Source organism: Chanodichthys erythropterus, chromosome 1 (assembly GCF_024489055.1).
Source record: "Chanodichthys erythropterus isolate Z2021 chromosome 1, ASM2448905v1, whole genome shotgun sequence".
In the NCBI taxonomy this organism is placed as follows: domain Eukaryota; kingdom Metazoa; phylum Chordata; class Actinopteri; order Cypriniformes; family Xenocyprididae; genus Chanodichthys; species Chanodichthys erythropterus.
In genome coordinates, this window is record NC_090221.1 from 1,655,819 (window position 1) to 1,673,188 (window position 17,370).

At 43.7% G+C, this 17,370-nt stretch overlaps 2 protein-coding genes across 7 annotated transcripts in view; one reads left to right on the top strand and one right to left on the bottom strand.

Moving 5' to 3' along the window:
• LOC137019393 (ovoinhibitor-like) overlaps positions 1-17,370 on the bottom strand; it is a 70,073-nt gene that overhangs the window by 21,516 nt on the left and 31,187 nt on the right. The window lies entirely within an intron of this gene.
• On the top strand, positions 5,589-9,197 carry LOC137017494 (uncharacterized). Its single transcript, XM_067381830.1, has 3 exons — positions 5,589-5,661; positions 8,133-8,603; positions 8,693-9,197. Exons 1-3 carry the CDS (start codon positions 5,589-5,591, stop codon positions 8,839-8,841), a joined length of 693 nt encoding a protein of 230 aa, XP_067237931.1. The 3' UTR covers positions 8,842-9,197.

Here is a 17,370-nt window from a genome sequence, read left to right on the forward strand (position 1 = left end):
ATTAATTAAAGGTCAAATTTCTGATGGCCATCATAGCTATTTTTATTTGGATTTGCACAGCATACTGTTAAAAAATAAAGGTGCTAAAAAGGGGTTTACACAGTGGTGCAACTGAAGAACTATTTTTAGTTCCTCATAGAACCTTTCAGTGATCAGCTCTTAAAATAATCACTTTTTTCTTAATGTGAAGAACATTTTAACAAACTCAAGAACCACTATGAAGAAACATGCAATGGTAATGTTAAAGGTTCATTAACATATAGATGTCAATAAAGAAGATTTAATTAAGAGTTTATCTTGATTGATTAACTGCGTTCTGAGGTGAGAGAGAGAAATTATAGAAATGAATGTTCGTGACATCATTTGTGTAATGCTGTCGCCCTCTGCTGGTAACATAGACACTTGTTCATTCACAGCCTCTTCATTTGATCTGAAACATCTGTCGACTTTTCCTAAACTTATACCGAGGTTAATAAAATATGTAAAAATATTTTGATTGAGAACTTTGACTAAACGACTTTATGCAACAGCTGAATGCATATATTAACATTAATTATAGGCTATAGCCAATAAATAGCTGGGTTAAAAACTGGGTTAAAAACAACCCCAGTTGGGTTGAAAATGGACAAATCCAGCGGTTGGGTTAAATGTTTAGGTAGTTTTATTTAACTCAACTATTGTTTTAAAATGACTATATGTCTGGCTTAAAATGAACCCAAACTATATTGGAAATTAAAAATCAGACACATAATTACTAGAAGCAACAATAATAATCAAAAGGTGAACATTTATTTATAAGCAATTTAATAAATTAATTAATCTCATTAATAAATGTTCATTCTTAAACATATTAATACATGTTAATTTCCAACTTGGGTTGTTTTTAACCCAGCATTTTTTAAGTGTATGTAGTAAATTATACCTAGTAAATGAAAAACAACTCTCTCTTAACTTAATAGATAAATATATTCATATTTTTTATAGATCAGTCACATTTGGCCCACGCGAGCGTTGCTGTTTTTCCCGGGCTCCGTATGTTTAGCAGTTCGACTTTTAAAAAATGCGTTTCGATGCTCTTGCATATTGTTCCATTTTAGAACGCATCAGTGACGACATGCCACTCGCGATCGTCTTCATTAGCGCCAGCAGAATCCTGGATAAACATGAATACAGAATCTCCGACGAGGATTTGAGTAGAAATGTCACGGTGCAAACAAGAACAAGATGGTAAGATCCAAGTGCAGCGATGTTTATTACAGGAAACTCCAAGCATGTAATCCAGAGCACAGGCAAAGGTTAAACTCCACAAAAACAGTCCAAAACAGAAAGCCAGAGAAAACAAAAGTGCACGTAACAAAATACAATAAACCACAACCAAGGACAGAAACAACTCAGTATAAATAGACAGACACTAATAACATAATACAAAACAGGTGTGTGTAATGAAGTGATCATGAGATAATGAGTCCGGCAGTGCGTTATGGGTAATGTAGTGAATGCAATGGGTGGAAATGAGAGTCCGGGATGGAGTGCCCTCTAGTGGCTGATAGGGCACTCTCACTGGTGATCGTGACATTACCCCCCCTCAAAGGAGCGGCTACCAGACGCTCCACCAGTCCAAAAAAAACAAAAACACAAAAAACCCAGGAGGGAGGTGGACAGGTGGAGGATCAGGGGGAGGGATGGTGGGCCAGGACCAGAACCCCCAACCGAAGGCCAGGGGGGAGCCGGAGGAACAAACCACGGGGGGCTCAAAAGAGTCAGGGTCCTGGCTGAATGCCAGGGCGGCGCTGGAAGAACTGACCAGGCGGGTTCCCCGGGGTCTGGAGTCCTGGCTGGTTGCCAAGGCGGCGCTGGAGGAACTGACCAGGCTGGTTCCAGCGGGTCTGGAATCCTGGCTGATTGCCAGGGTGGTGCCGGAGGAACTGACCAGGCTGGTTCTAACGGTTCAGACGGCCTGGGCAGTGGCGGCAGGGCAGAAAGCCTGGGCGGCGGCGGCAGGGCAGAAGGCTTGGATGATGGCGGCAGGACAGAAGATCTGGGCGGTGGCGGCAGGGCAGAAGACTTGGACGGCGGCAGGGCAGTAAGCCAAGGGTGCTTCATGGCCATATCAGGGAGAGCAGACAGCTCGGTGACGGCCTCCGTGGCTGTATCAGAGAGAGCGGACAGCTCGTTGACGGCCTCCGTGGCCGTATCAAGGGGAGCGGACAGCTCGGTGATGGTACCAGGCTCGGGCTGCTCAGGCTGGGGCTGCTCTGGGACGGCAGCGTGCTCAGGCTGGGGCTGCTCTGGGACGGCAGCGTGCTCAGGCTGGGGCTGCTCTGGGACGGCAGCGTGCTCAGGCTGGGGCTGCTCTGGGACGGCAGCGTGCTCAGGCTGGGGCTGCTCTGGGATGGCAACGTGTTCGGACTGGAGCTGCTCAGGGACGGCAACGTGCTCAGGCTGGAGCTGCTCAGGGACGGCAACGTGCTCAGGCTGGGGCTGCTCTGGGACGGCAGCGTGCTCAGGCTGGGGCTGCTCTGGGACGGCAGCGTGCTCAGGCTGGGGCTGTTCTGAGAGCATCCTCCAGGCATGCAAAACCGCCACAACATAGAACGTGAGGACAGCCCTCTTGGCCATCACTGGACTGATAGGGAGAGCATGCCGTACTGGAGCGGACTCACTGGCTGGAGCTGACTCACTGGCTGGAGCGGGCTCTGTAGTCGACCCACTGGCTGGAGCGGACTCACTGGCTGGAGCGGACTCACTGGCTGGAGCGGACTCACTGGCTGGAGCGGACTCTGGAGTGGACTCACTGACTGGAGCGGGCTCTGGAGTGGACTCACTAACTGGAGCGGGCTCTGGAGTGGACTCACTGACTAGAGTGGACTCACTGACTGGAACGGGCTCTGGAGTGGAGTCACTAACTGGAGCGGGCTCTGGAGTGGACTTACTGACTGGAGCGGACTCTGGAGTGGACTCACTGACTGGAGCGGACTCTGGAGTGGACTCACTAACTGGAGCGGGCTCTGGAGTGGACCTACTAACTGGAGCGGACTCTGGAGTGGACTCACTGACTAGAGTGGACTCACTGACTGGAACGGGCTCTGGAGTGGACTCACTAACTGGAGCGGGCTCTGGAGCGGACTCACTGGCTGGAGCGGGCTCTGGAGTGGACTCACTAACTGGAGTGGACTCACTGACTGGAACGGGCTCTGGAGTGGACTCACTGACTGGAGCAGGCTCTGGAGTGGACTCACTAACTTGAGTGGACTCACTGACTGGAACGGGCTCTGGAGTGGGCTCACTGACTGGAGCGGGCTCTGGAATGGACTCACTGACTGGAACGGGCTCTGGAGTGGACTCACTAACTGGAGCGGGCTCTGGAGTGGACTCACTAACTAGAGCGGGCTCTGGAGTGGACTCACTGACTGGAACGGGCTCTGGAGTGGACCCACTGACTGGAGCGGGCTCTGGAGTGGACTCACTGACTGGAACGGGCTCTGGAGTGGACTCACTGACTAGAGTGGACTCACTGACTGGAGCGGGCTCTGGAGTGGACTCACTGACTGGAGCGGGCTTTGGAGTGGACTCACTGACTGGAGCGGGCTCTGGAGTGGACTCACTGACTGGAGCGGGCTCTGGAGTGGACTCACTGACTGGAGTGGACTCACTGACTGGAACGGGCTCTGGAGTGGACTCACTGACTGGAGCGGGCTCTGGAGAGGACTCACTGACTGGAGCGGGCTCTGGAGTGGACTCACTGACTGGAGCGGGCTCTGGAGTGGACTCACTGACTGGAGCGGGCTCTGGAGTGGACTCACTGACTGGAGCGGGCTCTGGAGTGGACTCACTGACTGGAACGGGCTCTGGAGTGGACCCACTGACTGGAGCGGGCTCTGGAGTGGACTCACTGACTGGAACGGGCTCTGGAGTGGACTCACTGACTAGAGTGGACTCACTGACTGGAGCGGGCTCTGGAGTGGACTCACTGACTGGAGCGGGCTCTGGAGTGGACTCACTGACTGGAGTGGACTTACTGACTGGAACGGGCTCTGGAGTGGACTCACTGACTGGAGCGGGCTCTGGAGTGGACTCACTGACTGGAGCGGGCTCTGGAGTGGACTCACTGACTGGAGCGGGCTCTGGAGTCGACTCACTGACTGGAGCGGGCTCTGGAGTCGACTCACTGACTGGAGCGGGCTCTGGAGTCGACTCACTGACTGGAGCGGGCTCTGGAGTCGACTCACTGACTGGAGCGGGCTCTGGAGTCGACTCACTGACTGGAGCGGGCTCTGGAGTCGACTCACTGACTGGAGCGGGCTCTGGAGTCGACTCACTGACTGGAGCGGGCTCTGGAGTCGACTCACTGACTGGAGCGGGCTCTGGAGTCGACTCACTGACTGGAGCGGGCTCTGGAGTCGACTCACTGACTGGAGCGGGCTCTGGAGTGGACTCACTGACTGAAGCGGGCTCTGGAGCAGACTCACTGGCTGGAGCGGGCTCTGGAGTGGACTCACTGGCTGGAGCGGACTCACTGGCTGGAGCGAGCTCACTGGCTGGAGCGAGCTCACTGGCTGGAGCGAGCTCACTGGCTGGAGCGGACTCACTGGCTGGAGCGGACTCACTGGCTGGAGCGGACTCACTGGCTGGAGCCTTTCTCCTCCTCTTCCTCCTTTTACGTGAGATAGACGATGTACCTGTGCCCATCTCCTCGGTGGACTCTGGAGCGAACTCACAGGCTGGATCGGACTCACTGGTTGGTAGATCAGGTGAGGTCCTCCGACCCCGATCTTCGAGGTAGAAAACGAAACCCCAAAAATCCAGGGTCCGGAGCCCCTCCAACTCATACTGAGGAAGAGGGTCATCCAGGCATCCATTGAATATCTCCTTTTGCGCTGCATCATTATAACGCAGTCCTCTTGCCATTGTCCAGAAAAACTGGGCAAAACCTCCTACCTCTGCTCCCTCCTGTCGCAGAGCCAATACTGCCCGAAACAGAGCCATTCGCTCTCCAATGGAGGCTGGAGGACGAATCCGAACACTCATGCTGCTGGATCCCTTGGTGGTGGTTTATTCTGTCACGGTGCAAACAAGAACAAGATGGTAAGATCCAAGTGCAGCGATGTTTATTACAGGAAACTCCAAGCATGTAATCCAGAGCACAGGCAAAGGTTAAACTTCACAAAAACAGTCCAAAACAGAAAGCCAGAGAAAACAAAAGTGCACGTAACAAAATACAATAAACCACAACCAAGGACAGAAACAACTCAGTATAAATAGACAGACACTAATAACATAATACAAAACAGGTGTGTGTAATGAAGTGATCATGAGATAATGAGTCCGGCAGTGCGTTATGGGTAATGTAGTGAATGCAATGGGTGGAAATGAGAGTCCGGGATGGAGTGCCCTCTAGTGGCTGATAGGGCACTCTCACTGGTGATCGTGACAAGAAACACCTGTGAGAGTCGCGAGTCTTCAGAGAAAACTCGCGCCAGTTTAAGGAGAAAAAACGATTGTGTCTTCACACATAAAAAGAAGCACAGTTTACAGACCATAGAGAGTTTATACACACCGTGTCCCGATTTGACAAATCTACATCGGACATGACTTTGTGTTCCACCTGTAAAGACGGTGTAGACATGAGCCAGGAGGATTCTGCAGAGAACACCTCAACAGGTGAGATCGAAATCACTTTTGAAACCGAGACATACAGAACATGTTCCTTGAGCTCCAGCAGTGAAGTCGCAATAGTCTTTTAATCCCTATTGTGAAACTGCTTCTTGAACAAGAACAAATGTAGGGCGGGGCTTGATATTGTCTGTAGGGAATTTATTGGATGGTTGTGGTTTGCTATTGGTGGATCTCATGTGAGTGACAGCTTGCCCCGCCCTCATCATCAGAGAAGAGATGTTATTCTGATTCAAGGTTACCAGGAACATGAATTTAAAACAGTAATGATGTGCACTGAGAGAAATCATTTACACAGTGGTGACAGGATAAAAACACTGGCAGCCAATCAGAATCCACTCAACTTTTAAGAGCTTGAGCATTTAAAGCTACAGTGGCTGTAGGGAAAACACCCTAGGAAGTAAAATTAGCTCAAATGTAATATTTATAGGGAATTAAAAAGAGTTGTTTAGATTACGACCGAGCAACTGATTCGTCCAGCGTTCATTTGCTCGAGCTGTATTAAGCTCTTGTAACGGATATAAATATCCAACAATCGTGAAAACACATTAGAGCAGGTAACTTGATCACAGTTTAAGACATTAAATCATAAAGCACATAATACAAGACACTTTCTTTTTGAAATCTACAAGAGATTTTATTTATTCTAACACAAACTAATCTAACTCAAAGGCACGCACATACACACACACACACACATACATACATTCATACGCGTTGCAGTAAGAAGGAAATGAGAGAGAGTTTTGAAAGAGAGAGAGAGAGAGAGAGAGAGAGAGAGGGATCTGATTAACCAAATTCCTATCAATGCATTTCAAAGACCAGAACGAACCATGAATCATTCATTTAAATGCACCAGTTCAGTTTTCGTCTGGAGGTACTTGCTTGCGTTGACTTAAAGAATTTCCCTCGTCGTGCAGAGAGGGGTTTCCCAAGTCGATGATTGGTCCAGATCAGGTCCGTGTGGAACAATGAAGGAAGTCTCTTTGTCGCTGGAGTTGAAGCGGCAAAAGTCGTTGGTTGAACTTTGCGGCGAAACTTAGGACACAAGACTTTCAGCGGTAAAGGAGAATTAAGTAAAGAAAAGAAAAGTGAGTGAAGGTTGGATGGCTTGAATGAGCGGCTTGTCTGTTCTTCTTGTTACTCCATTGTTCTTGGTACTTGTCTTGGCTTCTTTTACCAGAACAGAACCAACTCCAGTTCGTTTACTAACCCAACTCCTCTCGTTCACTATCTTGCAATATGATCATTTAAACTTAGTTGTTTGTCACCCCTCTGAGGAGTCCTGGCCAATCAGACATTGTCCTGTTTCTCTTTGGCTTTCCTGTGAAGTAAGGAAAGAAAAGGGTCTGGATTGTCTCTCTGTCTTCTTGGGTGACCCTTTGGTATGTCGCTTCTGCTATCAGGAAGCATGTGTCGTAAAAGTAATCAGCCTGGCTTTATCTGCAGACGGGCCGGAGCCGGAACCTCAATTCTGAATTAGAATTATGTTTTGAAAGAATCATCTGAATGATTCATTTGTCTGGTTCGTCCACAGTTCCTACAGTGGCCCTGTCCCAAATGGCACACTTTGGCCCTGTCCTAAATGGCACCCTAAACACTTGTGGTCTTCCTACCAGTCTGCACCTTTGTGACGTAACGCCGCTTTGACTGCCGGGAAGAAGTCAGCTGCGGAGCCATAGACTGAAAAAAAATGGACGACACAACTTCGCTCCCTTCCATTGTAATAAGTGTAGCCATCAGTGTGCCAATATGGCGCTGACATCTTGAGTCTTGAGTCTGCACAGTAGTGAGCGCAATATCAAGCCGCGATATCAAGGTCCTGACCACACTCTCGCAGAATCGGTTAATAAAGTAGAAGAACTCATTATGTCAGTGTGAAATAAACAGTTACAGAAATTAAAGTTAAAGCTCTAATCTCCTCCTGAAGATCCAGAAAAAAAGTTGCAAGTTGGTGAATGTAGATACTTGCCAGGTTATTTGTTACTATTCTGCTTTATTAATTTAATAAAACCCTGACACCTCCACACAAATGTGGCTTTTTGTTAATGACTGTACAGGATTTAGAGTAACAACTCAATGCCAGCTACAAAAGACACTGTTACAGTCACAGGCAATTCTAGTTGCATTTTTCAATTAATTTCTTAAATAATCCTTTGACTATGTTCTGGTCCGCCATCTACTGGTGAAAGTTTTAGTCCCAAACTTGATTGCCGATACAGTCTCAGTGCTTCCCACACATACCCTGCGTCTCAAACAGCTCCCTAGCTTCCTAGGTCGTGTATCAGTATACTATGTAAATAAATGTGGCCGACTCCTTGATCAGTGCCCTGACTACTGAACTAGGGAGCTGATTGAGACGCACGCATAGACTTTACTTGGGCGGGCCGCCCACGTATAATAACGGCCGTCCAAGTATATTTGGAGACACATTTTTGCTTTTATTATTTTATCCACAGAAACACAGACTGAAGACACTACACCTCGCTCGGACGTCACATGCATTTCTGAGCAGCGAACTGAGAGCCTTAGCTTTCATAACAGATGTTTGGACTTTGTGTTGCCGGGTGAAGTGCCTGTCAAGACTATTCTACACGAGACCAGAGCCAATATCACTACAATCGACATCACATCCATTGGCGAGGACAATGTAGAGAGGATTGACAAATGCATACGTTGGAAGAAGACTCGATCATTCTTCCGGAGAGTTCGTGAGGCTCTGAAGCTGCCGTTGCTCTGCAGCGGTGTGGACGCGGTGGAGTCTTTGGTGCCTCTAACAGACTCGACAGACTCTACAGAAGCTCAGTGTGATGACTCTACACAAACACTAGACCTTGAGGAGCTGAGCGATGTGGCGTTATCCGGTTCGGAAAGCATCCCAGATATGATGCTGCCAGGTGACGTGGTTTTTGAGCCAGCAGAGGCTTCAGGTATGATGGAGGCCTGGCTTGTGGAGATCATTTAATTTGAGGTCAGAAATGTTCCTAATAATTGTGTTATCTGATCTTCTTTGTTTCAGAAAAACCTACAGAATGGTCTATGAAGGAAAGGATCTGTTATTGCCTTAAAAAAGCTTGGACAGGTATAAAGCAGCACTTTCTTTTCTGTGCGGTCACCTGTGCCAGATACCTCAGACTAACAGCCGTCTCAATCGGCAAGTGGTGCTGATGCTAATGATGAGCATTATCGCGGCTGTCGTGGTTTGAGCACGCCCAAAAATAATAAATTATAATTGCATCATTTACTTTACAGCAAAAACATCCTGATTCCTGAAAGAGCTTGTGTATTTTGTACTAATCCTAAACTGAGTGAAAGAATAGCACAGGGTATCATAATCTGAACTTTTAAAATAGAATTACAGGCTTTCTTTTTAAAGACCAAAAAGTGCCTTCAATTTTGCATTATTTGTAACGCAGTTCTAAAGACTATCTATAATGTTCTTGTGGTAATATAAATATAATGACTATAAAAAAGAGTAAAAGACAGTCAATGTGATGAACGGTAAAACTCAAGCCTCTCACGTGAGCGTGTCACACCAGAACCAGAAGAGCTCAGACCAGTCCTAAAAGGTGCAGTAAGCAGTTTCTGAGAAAAACTGTTGATATTTAAAAATCAACCCAAACAAACACACCCCCTCATTGCTTTGCCCCCAAATGCATGAACATGCAATGCAGGAGTGGATGTCTCGTTATCATAGCTGAATTGAAGCAAAATAATAGGCTTGTTTGATATGAGCAAATCTCTGACACAGTGATCTCTCTATGGGTTATGTGAACGTTGTCATTTATAAAAAAAAAAAAAAAAAATATATATATATATATATATATATATATTAAAACATGTCTATAATTAAAGTAAAAATTATTGATATACACATCTTTCGAATGGAAATAAACAACAAGTACTTTGAGTGTATTGTTCGTTATGTTTATTTTCATATAAAAGCAACAGAAATTAAATTACATCCAGTTTATCAGCAACACAGCACACGAGTGTGAATCCCGCGATATCCGCATTTGATCTCGTGGGTTCTGATCCACTACGAGAACAGAGCCGTCTTGCCTGCACTTTTTTCACTCCTCCCCTCACTGCAGCCGCCTACTCTCAGCTGAACTTCAGGCGAGGCTAGGCGCATCTCAAACAAGCCTATTGCTTCATGACAAATAAAGACAAGAAAGAACAAACAAAACAAAACAAAAACAGAACATCTCTCTTTCTACAGTTTTTCTTCAAATCACCCTCTTTCACTCTCTCTCCTCCCCAAATGGGCAGGCCCCCTACTGCTGATTGGCTCTCTCCTCCCCCATCATGTTTTAAATATGACCCCTCTTCATTAATAAACCTGAGAATCTTATAGTACTACACTGTCTTTATATCTGCTTGATCATTCTCCATCAGCGCCCGTTTCCAACTGATGACTTTTAGTCTACCTGAAAATGAATCTAACAGGGTGTCAAAAGCTCACACACCCTTAATGATATTCTGCTCTCTAGATATGATCCGTGTGTGTAACGAAGCGGGAGTCATGATAAGATCCATCTGCAAGCTTTATTAAAGTAAGCGTGGTCGTACAGACAGGGTCAATCAGGATCAAACAGGAACAGCAAGGGACAGGCAGAATCGTAATCAGGGTACAGGCAGTAGATCAGGGCAGGCAGATATCGTTCACAGTCCAGATAACAATAAACAGTCCAAAGGCAGAAGGCAGAGAATCATGAACCAGAAACAGGCAGGGATCAATAACAGACAGGCAGACAGGATACAAACGCTCAGAATTGACACAAGAGTAATCAAGACCTCGCAAAGAGGTAGTGTGTGTGTGAGTCCTTTATAGTCCTGATAATGAACTGCAGCTGGGTGTGGTGATCAGTGTGGTGTGCTAGGGTGGATGTGGCAACAGGTGATAGGTGGAGTGAGTGCATGTGATTGACAGGGGGGATGATGGGAAATGTAGTCCGGAACTTGACAGGGGCAGACGGTGATCGTGACATAATGCCCCCCTCCCGGAAGGCGCGTCCTTGCGCCGTAGATGACACCAATAAGGGAGGGGGGGTGGGTGCATTGGAGATCTGACGGCTGACAGGAACGGAATCTCCGATGCAGGTTCCAGGACAGCCATGTGCTAAGTCAGGTGCTACGGGCAGCCACGGCGGGTCAGGGGTGTCAGAAAGCCACGGCGGGTCAGGGGTGTCAGAAAGCCACGGTGGGTCAAGTGGCTCAGGCAGCCACGGCAGGTCAGGCGGCTCGGGCAGCCACGGCAGGTCAGGTGGCTAGGGCAACCACGGCAGGTTAGGCGCCGTCCCAGAGCAGCCCGAGCAGCCTGCTGCCGTCACCAAGCTGCCCGCTCTCCCTGATACGACCACAGAGCACCCTTGGCCAGCCCTGCCGCTGCTGCTGCCCAAACGTCTTGCCCTGCCGGCGCCACCCAGGCCGTCTGTCCTGCCGCCGTCGCCCAGGCTTTCTGCCCTGCTACCACTGCCCCGGCAGTCTGAACCGCTGGAACCCACCTGGTCAGTTCCTCCAGCGCCGCCCTGGCAATCAGCCAGGACCCCGACCTTCTTAGAGCCCCCGTGGTCTGTTCCTCCGGCTCCCCCCTGGCCTTCGGTTGGGGGCTCTGGTCCTGGCCCGCCATCCCTCCCCCTGGTCCTCCTCCAGTCCACCTCCCTCCTGAGAGTTGTGGGGGTTTTTTTGTTTTGTTTCATGGAGCGTCTGGTAGCCGCTCCGTAAGGAGGGGGTACTCTCATTATCACAAATTGCAGTGCCCAAGTTTAGCCACCAGAGGGCACTCCATCAAGGACTTTTGTCACCTGTCTAAACTAATGCAACCTTTCAAGGCTACTTGAACCTCTTCTGCTTATAAAGAATAATAATGACAACACAACTGTGATTTAAAAGGAAAAAACATTTATTGAAATAAGTGATTTATAAGTAATGACAACACAACTGTGATTTGAAGATAAAAAAAAGGAAAAAGCTGTTTATGAAGTACAGCTGTTATGAGAGCTATAGACTATAGATAACTTGTTTATGTGTAAACAGTGAAAGAATTATGAGTGATAGCTGTTCATCTAAACAAAAAATTATGACAGACAGCTTGTTGGAAAATATGAATTGGAGTGATAACTATTCATGAAAAACAAATGTAAAAGAGACATTGGAGGAAAATAAATGTTTGATAACTCATTTGTAAAGCAGTGAAAAATGCATGATAATTTGTATATGATAACTGTTGATTGAAAACAAGACAAATGTTTTTTTGTAAACCCTAGTGAAAAAAAAAGTATACTTTATTGTATTTTAAATATATTCCCTTTTTCTATAGTACACTGCAAATATACTAACAAAAATGTACTAGCATTAAATATATAAAAAGTATATTAGTATCATATTTTCACAATGCAACTTTTAACACACTTTAAAATAATTGTACTTAAGTATATTTTCTAAAAAATATATTTTAGAAAAATATACTTGAAGTGTAAGTTCAGTTTATTTTTTAAAAGTGTGTTTATTTGCACTTTACAAAAATATATTTGAGGTATATTTTAACAGTGTGCTGAAAATGATCATTGTAACAATGCACTGAAAGTATATTTAAAAAATACATTATTTAGTATCCTGAAGTTGTAGTGTATCTAAAGTTAAATTTGAGTATATTTTTTAAGTTTACTTATTCATCCTTGGAATTCATTATATTACTTGTGCTATTTATTTCAGTATGAATGCATTACAAGCCCATTTAGTAAATGCAGTGTAGCCTATACAATTTCCAAATATGTGTAAATGTTTATTAAATTTACACTGGCAGAATCATTTTACAATCGTACACACAAATCTATAATAAACAAGACACCAGCAGCACAAGTAATGTTACTTGCGAAAAAATATGTCAGTGGTTAAACTTGTCGGAATTCAAATGTCTCTTCAACTTGGTCTGTGATCAATCAGATTTTGTTGCTCACTGCCTTCAGCCAATCAGAGCTGCTGACGTCACGGTTGTCGTCTGAATCTACTTGCTCAGCCACTCAGGTAAAGTATAATGTCGCAATGTATAATTTATTCAATAAAACACTGAAAGCTCAATACATCGCTCAATCTTGGGGATTCTGACTAACGTTAGTTCAATCAAGTGACATCGCAGACTGACCGTGATGGCGACGATAACCGATCTAATGGCCTACGCGATCGTGATAGAACCGGAGAAAAGTGCTGCTATTGGGAGTTGAGTTGTAGTCTACCAGTTAACAAACTTTATTTTGTTTTCTTTAACAAACAGAGCGATATTTCGGCTTGATATCTCCTTTTTGAGTTTGTGTGTGGTGGTTTATGGAACATGTTTGAACGCAGCACCAAAACATAATATGATTGGTCAAATCGGCCCGTATTCTGTATGATATTAATTCATAAAGTGTTTTATGCTTGACTATGTACCTAAAATATCGACTAGGCATGTGACGGTATCAAATTTTCATGTTGCGATTAATTGATGAAGCTTTCATCACGGTATACGGTATTATCGCGATATTAAAATAAGTTGCAAAACCATTTTTGTCATAGTTTAACAGGTTTAAGAACTCTTTTTGTAATAAAACAAAAACAACTCTGACTGAAATTTTAAAACAGATTAAAATGCAAAAGAATTAGGCTATAAAGAACAACAGATAACACTTTACTCTATTTAATGCATTAACTAAGATTGAGCAATAGCTACATTTGTTACAGAAAGTGTTTTTTTTTTGTTAATGTTAGTTTAGAAACACAACTGATCATTGTTAGTTTTATCTCAGGTCCATTAAATAAGTTATTTTGATTTTAGTAATGTTATTAAACAGTAACTAAGAAATTAACATTAATTAATAATAATTAATACTTTATAAGTATTTTTATTGTCAGTTTAGTGATAATGAATTAACATGTTAACTAATGAAGCTGTATGTTTTCAAAGTTTTACTGAACAATAACAAATAATCAGAACATTTCTAATCATTAGGGCATGTTGTAGTCCAGATTAAAAAATAAAAATGTTTAGGTTTGAAAACAAATATCCTTTTAAGTCGTTTTTAAGTATTCAGTATTTGGTGCTGTGATGAACAACACTGAGATTACCAAAAAATGAATGAAATTACTTTGTTTGCACGGTTTCCGTGGTAACCGCTGCACGCTGCTGTTCCATCAGCGCCCTCTGCTGTCGGAGAGTGAACGCGCACTTTCATTCAGTTCGTCTCCTTCACTGGTTCCGTCATGTGCTTCTCGTGCACGTTGGGATTGTTTACATCTGAGCGCGTGTCCTTTTGACGCAGAATACAGCGGTGTTGTGCATTTTATACGATTGATGGGTAAAGTATTCTTAATTGCCTTATAAAAAATTAATAATTGGTAATAAATTATTATTTACGGTATTCTGAAGTGCCGACGATTACAATATCGTGCATATTCATTATCGCGATTTATCGCATTACCGAATATCGGCATAAGTCTAATATCGACATGCCATTCTGATACAGTTCCTGCTGCTAATCCTCATTTACTGTTCAAAAATAGTATTGGTTCAATGTAGGATTTAGACAGACTATTGTAAACGTGAATAAAGGGTTGAACATATAAAGTGTCTTATATCTTTGTATATTCTGTCAACAGATGCTGTTCTTCACGCCATCAGACACAATGAGAAGCTCATCAGAAAATAGAATATAATGTGTAATTTGTATTTGTGTACAGAGGGTCACTATGGTCCAATATTTGTTTTTTCTTTAATGAAAAACATGGTAAGTTATGCTGAATCTATGTTAAGTTTAAATAAAAACTATTGGATTTGTCAATGAAATATGTCTCTTCATTAGTGATGTTCTTATATTTTATTTAATTGAATGGCCTTGAAAACAAATGCATTCAACTTTGGGAAAATGTGTTAAACTGTATTTAAATAGTAGCACAACTGTATTGTGTGAGATTATGTAATTCAAAGTACAGTAGTCAACATTTGAAGTGGATCAAAAAAGTTAGGACAACTTTGATTAAAGGTTTTGATCCGCTTCAAATGTTGACTATATTATACAAAGTATAAGTAGCCTAATAACAAAGTGTATTGTTATTGACTGCAAAGTGTGTAATTTTTAATTTGGAATAAGCCAAAGGTGAAGACACTCATAATTATTTTGTAATGTACTTAAATCACAAATAAAGTGTACTTATAACACAAAGTGTACTTATAACACAAAGTGTACTCATAACAGAAATAAAGTATACTTATAATGTCATGATCACCGTTTGTTCCTGTCAGTTCCCGGACTACATCTCCCATCATCCTCTCTGCCACTCACCTGCACACACTTCACACTAATCACTTATCACCACACCCAGCTGCAGCTCATTACACGGACTATAAAAGACTCATACACACACCACCTCACTGCTAGGTCTTGTTTTCACTTGTGTTACACTTCCAAGCGTTTCTCCTGTCTCTCTGTCTGTTCCGGTTCCCGTTACTGATCCCCGTCTGGTTCTATTGTTCTGTGATTGATCGCTGCCTGCCTTTTGACTACTGCCTGTTATCTGACTACGTTCCTGCCTGTCTCTGATGTTCCTGTTTGCCCCGTTTGACCATGCCTGTACGACCACGCTCAACATTTAATAAAGCTTTGCATATGGATCTCACTCTGAGTCCCGCCTTCGTTACATATAACACAAATAAAAGTATATTTATAACAGAAATAAAGTATATTTATAATGCAACTTATATTGTAACAAAAATATATACTTATAACACAAATAAAGTACACTTTAATATCACTAATCAAGCATGTAATTAGTCCCTACACAGACATATACTTAAAGTGTACTAAGTATACTTGAAGTTGTTCCAATTTAGTACACATAAGTATACTAAATATACTTAAAGTTGTATTTTAATACTACTTAATTTCAACTTAAATTTACTTAGTACAAAATTAGTTGTTCAAAAATAACACACTTTAAATGAACTAATCATTACAGTTTTTTCCAATTGCTAACACACAATTTTTCAAACTAGTCTGGTTTTATCAAAACACTTAACACAATTCACAAAACCACACACCCAAACTGCAAAATACCTCATATATCCTGCAAAATGAAGCACTGCAACCGAAACTACACAGAGCATTATCAAAATCAAACTTTTGCATGAAATGGCACACACTTCATTCATATTACCAGATTTTTGCCTAACCACCTACACACTGTTGGGCATAATGAAAAGCACCCCCATCTTTAGTATGCTTTGCCATAATACTAAAATATGTATCAGATTGTTCACATGCACAGAAATATTTGCAGATACACACACATGCTGTTGCAACATTTTTATTTTTTTTCCTTCACTACAGTAAACAAGTCAGTACAACATAAGCACAGCAGATATATTTACATGGGACTGAACAAAAATATTCTTACAAAAAAAGTAAACTGAAAAAGAAAATTTCTGAAAAAAAATATATTACAGTAAAAAAAAAAAAAACAAAAAAAAAAAGGCAAGAAAAATAATTAGGCAGCATCTTGCCGCACAGCCGGGTCTGGCCACAACGCCTCGTCAACATCACAGGCAATATCTTCCCTTGCCAGACATCGAGGGAAGAAGCGCCTTGAGTGCCTTATCCATCCCTGAATTGCACCCACATCAATCTCATCACATGCCTCTTCCATGGCCTGCACAAGAGGCATGCGCACAAAGGGCTGCCGGTCGTATACCTTCCACCGCCATGCCGAAAAGAATTCTTCTATGGGGTTCAGAAATGGTGAGTATGGTGGGAGGTATTGCACGAGAAATGTTGGGTGGTCAGCAAACCAGTTTTGGACTGGGGCTGCACGATGAAAGCTCACGTTGTCCCATACTACAACGTACCGGTTTCTTTGATGGTCTGCATCATTCATACGCTCTGGTGGTATGAGAATGTTGTGAAGTCTGTCCAGAAATGTGAGAATATGGGCTGTGTTGTATGGTCCAAGTTTGGCATGACGGTGGAGGACACCATGCATATTGGAGATGGCAGCGCACATTGTGATGTTCCCACCACGTTGGCCAGGAACATCTATAATGGCTCTGTGGCCAATGAGGTTTCTCCCTCTTCTTCTGGTCTTTGCTAGGTTGAACCCAGCCTCATCTATAAAGATGAACTCATGTGGGATTGCATGAGCATCCATTTCCAGTACTCCCTGAAAACAAAGAACAAAAATCACTCAATATGGTGTTATCCAGTACACTGGGAAACAATGTTGTGTGTAGTGTACTGCAGTCAATATAGTACTTACATCCACATATGCTCGTCTGAACTCTTTGTTTCTTTGAGAGTTTCTCTCAAACGGCACCTTATAAAGTTGTTTCATTCTGATTTGGTTTCGCTTGAGAATGCGAGCCAATGTGGACAGACTAACTCGTTGAATGTTGTTGAATAAGGTGTTGTCTTGGATGATGTGGCTTTGAATTTCTCGTAATCTGATTTCATTATTTTCCAAAACCAAGTTTACAATGGCAGCTTCCTGTACCCCGGTGAACATTTGGCCCCTTCCTCCACCATGGTGTCGGCTCTCAGTCCTTTAGAAAAAATAAAATAAAAATATATATAGGGCTTGGACAATGCAGCCTAGATATTTTCCCCCACAGTAGAGTACATTGTACAGGAAACTTGTACAGTTCATGAATGGCTGATGTCATACACTAAG

Bases quoted from the DNA above. Each gene is read 5' to 3' on its own strand.
- LOC137017494 (XM_067381830.1), top strand. From the start codon at position 5,589: ATGACTTTGTGTTCCACCTGTAAAGACGGTGTAGACATGAGCCAGGAG. The intron at 5,662-8,132 runs GTGAGATCGAAA...TTTTATCCACAG, and splicing joins TGCAGAGAACACCTCAACAG to AAACACAGACTGAAGACACT. The intron at 8,604-8,692 runs GTATGATGGAGG...TCTTTGTTTCAG, and splicing joins TGAGCCAGCAGAGGCTTCAG to AAAAACCTACAGAATGGTCT.